Source organism: Pagrus pagrus (assembly GCF_965226575.1).
Source record: "Pagrus pagrus genome assembly, chromosome: 6".
NCBI classification, from domain to species: Eukaryota; Metazoa; Chordata; class Actinopteri; order Spariformes; family Sparidae; genus Pagrus; species Pagrus pagrus.
The window spans coordinates 12,021,346-12,028,147 of NC_140190.1; the positions used below are offsets into that span (position 1 = coordinate 12,021,346).

The 6,802-nt window shown below is 44.1% G+C and overlaps 1 protein-coding gene across 1 annotated transcript; it reads left to right on the forward strand.

Annotated features, from left to right (window-relative positions):
- The first annotated feature begins 3,174 nt into the window (after positions 1-3,174).
- On the forward strand, positions 3,175-6,374 carry rxfp3.2b (relaxin family peptide receptor 3.2b). Its single transcript, XM_084354318.1, has one exon. It carries the CDS (start codon positions 3,334-3,336, stop codon positions 4,534-4,536), a length of 1,203 nt encoding a protein of 400 aa, XP_084210444.1. The 5' UTR covers positions 3,175-3,333; the 3' UTR covers positions 4,537-6,374.
- The last annotated feature ends 428 nt before the right edge of the window (positions 6,375-6,802 follow it).

Sequence of the window (6,802 nt, forward strand, 5' to 3'; positions counted from 1 at the left end):
TAAGCAGTATCTTTAGCCCCGCTGGGACAAGATAGTAAACTGTTTTTCACTCATTCAAGGAGACAGTCAGCACTCGTGGCAAATAGATATCAAAACTTATCCACCTAATCATTCTCTCGTTTTTTAACGATTCTGTCAAGCAGGATGCATGAACGGTCAGAAATGCATCCTTGTTTCATGGGTCAGTTAGACAGGGGTCACTTCGGTGTCATTACTAATCACACCAAAAACTTTGCGTCAAACAGACGCTGCCTTTTTAACAGTTTGCCCACTCACTGAACTGAATCAATCACCATCAATCATGACAGCCAAAACAACCTTGGAACAGGCTGTGCCGTCATTCCCCAACTTCAAATTCACTTCTTTAAAGTGAATAAAAGGGTGACGCAACAACTGAGATGTGAGAGATTTATCTTCTCTTTATATGTGTCACTATCACTCCTGCCCCAGGCTTTCTCTGCCACAGATCCTTAATGAAAGCACAACAGAGCTGGTTTTGAGGACCCAGCGGACTGTCCAGACTAGAGAATACTTCTGTTGAATCGCTGGCTGCATCAATGACCCCATGATTTCACAGGAGACTCTGAGGATAATTTCCAATAGACCATATTGACATGGGGGCTATTTTCTTCTGACGTCATGCTCAGGGTGTGAAGCTCGAGTGCTGACGTAATGTTATGCTGCTGTGTTCCAGTTTGCCAGTTGCATAAACATAGGAAATCTGACAAACTGTCATCATTTCACTGCCTCCCGATTGATCGGCAACTTAAAAATTTGATTGATAGTGAAAATCTGTAGGGACATCGGTCCATATTTCAAGGTAAAACAACATATTTGATAACCTATTAGCTAACGTTAGCATTCAACCGTTCAATTTACCACCAACATATTCACACATGTCTAAACTTCTTTGTCTTAAACTGGGTTGAACTGGGTTTACAATGCGTTATGCAAATTGACTACTCTCCATCAGCTCCAGCAATTATCGATGGTTTTATCAACATCCTGATCGCTGTTGTTTCGGTGAGGGTGTCCTTCACAGCTGCATGATAATTTGGAGAAGATGAAAACTGGTTTGCAACTTGTGAAATATTAGTGCTTAGTAAGCAGCCTGTGCAGACTTAATCCAGGCTACATCACAGATTTGAACGCTTAGAACATTAAACCCTGCACTGTCACTGCTTGCACATTTGGGGGTTTAGGAGGTGTTAAGATGACAAGAACTGGGTTGCAAGGGATTAAAAGACTGCAGATGATTTTATTTTTTTTTTTTTTGTAATTCCGTCTGTCTTTTTAATTTGCTTTGAAAATGTACAGGGAGGGATTACTTACAGACAACAGAAGTGATTTGAAAAACTTGTTGTAGGGGTGGTTTGGAGTCCATTTTGTTAAAAACTCATGGCCATAAATCCCAAAGGATACAGGGGAAACACAACCCCCCCATCATGGGAAAAATATACTTAGTCCCCCCAATATATCACTGTACTGAAAACACAACTGTAATTTCAATAAAATTAATAACAATGAAAGCACTTGTGCCCCTGTAGCCCTCAGCAGGGGCACATGATGCAGGTACAGTGCATGTGTGGGAACCTGAACTTGACGCTGGTGGCTGACCTCCTGTAAGGAGTCAAACAAAAGACATGTTAGATATTTATTTTCTTCTTCCACTGAAATCAACAAAAAACACATTTATTGTCACCACTCACACACCAACATTAACCACGGTTTGCAGCAGCAAATGCAGTAATGTAGTTTCCCTTCACTGGGTGTTTGTGTGCAGAGTTTCAGCACTACTTTTGGTGTCCCCCTCCGGAATTGCTCTTGAGAAAATTTCATGTAGTTGTCCCCTCAAAGTTGTTATATATTATATTTTTCCCCCTGTGAAAACTGTTTCCACCCTTATTCTGATGTTTACTTGGGCTTTGCCATTTGAAAGAATGACAGCAGCTACAACAGGTGGCCCTGACATGTCATTGTTTCCCCACTTGATCCCCGCTGGCAGCCATCAAGTACTGAAGTTGATCACACAACTGTGGATTTGCAGTACATCATGTGAAAAAGGAACAAATTATTAAAATTTGGAAGGGCAGAAAATCAGGTACAAAGGCTTGAATGATGCAAAGTGAATACACTCTGAGCTAGAAGAGCACAAGTGAAGAATTCTGTTTTTAATTATCTCCCCTGTGGTTTTTATTTGGAATATATTTACCTCTACTAATTTGTGCTGACAGTTTCTGCAACACTTACTCCGCTGAATGCACAACACAGCTTGAATATTTGTAGAAAATACAATTCTCCAGTGAGGTTTAATTTTCATTATTAATATTTATATTCTCAAACAGGATACTCTTGTCTCTGTTGGACCATTTTGCTTTCCCCTCACCCTGAAGCTAAAAATACAAAGTCAAGAAAACTAAGCACTGAAACATTTGAAAACATGTTATTATTATTATTATTGTTATTATTATTATTATTATTATCATTATTATTGTTGTTTTTGTTGTTGTTGTTGTTATTTGGCAATGATCTTTCAATTTTAATGTGCAGAGCTTTTTTATTTTCATGGTGTATTTAAAATGTGCAGAGACGCTCCTGACCTCGTTTCCTTTCTCCTCTCAAAAGTTGCAACCTGGGGATTTGCTCGGAGCGCACACACACACTATACCTCGAGTGCGCACGACAGCTTTATCCTATTGAAGTTTATAGTCAAAGTGCAGCATGCTCATCCGGAGAGGTTGTCCTTTTTTTTCCCTCCAGTAAGGCTCACGTTTGTATTTTGTGTCCCTGCATCTTCTCCACACACGTCTGGAGAGAGAACATAACACAAGCAAGACTGTTTGTTCGCGTACAGTCGGAATTCGGCACATGCATCCTCTCCACTCACCTGCATATTTTACGCGCGCCGCTGTCTCCACGTCCCCGAGGCTCCTTTTAAAAGCAGCAGCGCAAACATGATTATCTGGAAGTTGTGCCGCCACGCCTCACCCTTGGCGGACACGCTGGAAGACTTTGATGTTTCAGATCGTGAACTCGCTCTGGTCCAATAATCTGGCTGCTGGCGAGGAGAAGAGCCCCGGCCGCGCGACGGAGCTCTGCGCGTTCACGTGGAACCTATAAACGATCGTGGCGCGCGGAGCTGTGAGTCGTCGTGGAGAGAGGAGAAGAGGATAATCGTGGAGAGAGGATTGCATCTGCCGCGTCGTGGGAGACAACCTGCCACAGACACAACAGGAATGCTCAAAATGTCATCAGCACAAACTTTTTTCCTCTCTCTCTCTCTTGTGAAACACAGATGTCCAACTTAGCTGTTCAGGCTGATATGTGAGCAAGATGCAGCTGAATGAGACTGGAGTTCAGACCCTGGCTCCTGAGCCATGTGAGCAGCAACTACAACAGGAAGACAATGCTGGAAACTGTAGCGGGGGCTCCATCGGCAACCTGTCGCTGCACTGCTGGCTGCAGCTCCTCACTAGGGAATCTATCATGGAATTTCCTGGAGACAGCTCCAGCCTTGTGGTGCGTGTGATGATCGCATGTGTGTACTCTATAGTCTGTGCACTCGGGCTGGTGGGAAACGCACTGGCTCTGTATCTGCTGCACTCGCGTTACAGGCAGAAGCAGTCCTCCATCAACTGCTTTGTGATGGGACTGGCTATCACTGACCTCCAGTTTGTTCTGACTCTACCTTTCTGGGCAGTGGACACGGCTCTGGACTTCCGCTGGCCGTTTGGCCGTGTCATGTGCAAAATCATCAGCTCTGTCACCACCATGAACATGTACGCCAGTGTGTTCTTCCTCACTGCGATGAGCATGGCACGCTATTACTCTATCTCCTCCGCGCTGAAGATGCACAGCCGGCGGGCAGCGGCCACCAGGGCCAAGTGGACGAGCCTGGGCATCTGGGCTGTCTCTCTCCTGGCCACTTTGCCTCATGCCATCTACTCCACCAGCGCTCAGGTGTCAGATGAGGAGCTTTGCCTGGTGCGATTCCCAGACTCAGGCAGCTGGGATCCACAGCTGCTTTTGGGTCTATACCAGCTGCAAAAGGTCCTGCTGGGCTTCCTCATTCCTCTGATCATAATCACTGTCTGCTACCTGCTGCTGCTGCGCTTAATCCTCAGCCGCCGTATCACAGGTGCAGCGGGCCCCGAGGTGGAGCAGGGCCGGCAAAATCGTCGTTCCAGAGTGACCAGGTCTATTGTCATTGTGGTTCTGTCATTCTTTCTCTGCTGGCTCCCCAATCAGGCGCTAACACTGTGGGGGGTGCTCATAAAGTTTGACCTCGTGCCCTTCAGCAAGGCCTTCTACAATGTGCAGGCCTACGCCTTCCCCCTGACCGTGTGTTTGGCACACACCAACAGCTGCCTCAACCCTGTGCTCTACTGCCTGATTCGTCGAGAGTTTCGGGCCGGTCTCAAAGAGCTCCTCCTCCACGCCACGCCATCCTTCAGGAGCCTGACCCATCTGCTGCGGCGCAAGACCAAAGTGGCTGAGGCGCCGCCTGTTCTAGTGCTGGTCCAAATGGATGTGTGACTGTGACAGCGGAGTTAAAGGGGTGAAGAGGAGAACTTGTCTTTAGTACTTTTGATCTGGAGCTGTGAACCCTGATGGTGCATTCATCTGAACCCTGTCAGCACAGAATATGAAGCACCTTTTTGGCTTTTGAAAACAACATAATCATAATGGACTACCCAGTGGGATGTGCCCCACTTTCACTGCATGCTCCCAGATTGACTCCACCGCAAATTGTTATACAATGACTCTCGCTCTTTCTCCGCCTCTCTCTCTGTGCTCCTGACAGGCAGTAGGAGTGCTGCTCTCTGGTAATTTGTCATAAATATGTATAGCTGTCAATCATCAATTCAAATTTCCGCACTCAGACGCTTTTGACATAAAAAGAATCAAAATGCGAATCTGGAGCGTTTCCATAAACTGTTTTGAGCGAATTAACTAGGCTACGTGAAGCGTAATTTCGTCAGAGGATGACGCAGTGTAGGCTACGTGGCTACGTCACGCGTCGATGTGTAAGTCAACAGAGGTTAGAGGAAAACAAACCAGGAGACACAATGGAGAGAGGTCTTCAGGAAATGACTTTCGATAGGGCAAGTTGCAAATCGTCTCGCATGTCAGCTAGCATTGGCCATGACCGTGCTGAAAAGCACGGAAACAGCTGATCAGTCATGTGAGTTGAATGTTCGCTACGTCAGAGTTTATTCGGCAAATCTGTTCTGATGCGATGCGATCGTACAAACCTTTTATGCGAATTAGAGGACTTTGTTTTTTTTCATTTTGCCATTTTCCATAAAATTTGCACATAAACTGCTTTATTGAAACACGGCTAGTGTAAACCTGAATTAATATTTGCCACAGCATCTGCACCATGAGTGGGATTAGCCATTTTTTACACTTCACTTGTACTTCACTGATAGAACTCTCAGACTGTGACTTTATCATGGATTTGCTTGGATAAGAACAAGAGTAAACCCCCCTTAGTGAAACGAGGAAAGAGCCTGAGTAATGAGGAGGTTGCCCAGTGTGCTGGCCAGTTCTTGTGTTTGTGTTTGTTCTATGGTGTAATGGTGTACATTGTTTCGTACAGTGAGGGCAAACAGGAGAATATGAAAATATGAAAATGAGTGATTTAAAAAGTGAATAGTAGCCTTTGCTATATTTAAAAGACAGCATAAACAGCAGGGTAAGTGAAAAGCGTAATGATATACACCTTTTGAAAAATGGCAAGGTCAAGCACTGTGCAACATCGTGCAGTTTATTCATGAGCAAAGAAAAGGGGAGTAGTTGTTGGGTTCACACCTGGAACGGTGAAAAAATAAGAGAAAGAGGTCAGGAGAAGGTAAAATGAGTCAACTCAGATTCCTGTCCTTTTTAAAGGTAAGACAGTGTGACACGATCAACACAATTTACAATAATGACTGTATAGTTTGTGAGCTGAATGTTGTCCTGGATGAAACAGCAGATTTTTTCTCCTGCGCAACAAATCAGTGATCACAGATGCAACATCTGGGTGCAGCTTTCTCATAGCATAGATGTGTCAGATTGATTAACATAATGAATCATTAAGAATTTGCATTAAATTTGCAGATTTATGTATCTTTGCAGCAGATTCAAACCAGGCCATTCGTAGAAATGGATTTAATCCACTGATGCTGACACCAGCCTGTCCTCTGTTAAATCACACAGTTATCGATGTTGAAGGAGCACATGCGTACTGAGTTCATCTGACGTGGCGATGTAATCTTCTGTGGATATGTTGTCTCTCTGTATTCTATCATGACTGTGGCCATCATCATGTTATTTTCTAAAGGAAAATTGTTTGTATTGATGTTTCAGTGGAAAATGATATGAATTGGCACAGTGTCAATGAAAATAAAGTAAAGATTGAATTAAAAGACCTTGTCGTGAACTGGTTGAAATGTTTGGGCCAAGTTGGAATTCAGAGCACATACATGGGGAGGTGAAATATGCAGATGCACGACTGACTGAAAAATAAAGAGGGACTAATGTTGCTGAAAGATAGTCCTGTACAGACTGAAGGGCATCTCATAGGCAGAGACTCACCCCTCTCTTCTTTTATTAATGGGATTTAATTGTCTCCCTCAGTGTTTGTGCAGCAGCTCTTCAATCACTCACAAAATCAGCACTGCGCTGCACAAATAATCCACAAACAAGGCTTCTGACTGAAGTGCTGTTAACAAGAGGTGCTGTCAGATAGAGTGGATAGCCTTTCTTAATCCTCTTTGATGAGCTGTGGTGAAATTAGATTGTTTTATTTTTAATCAAA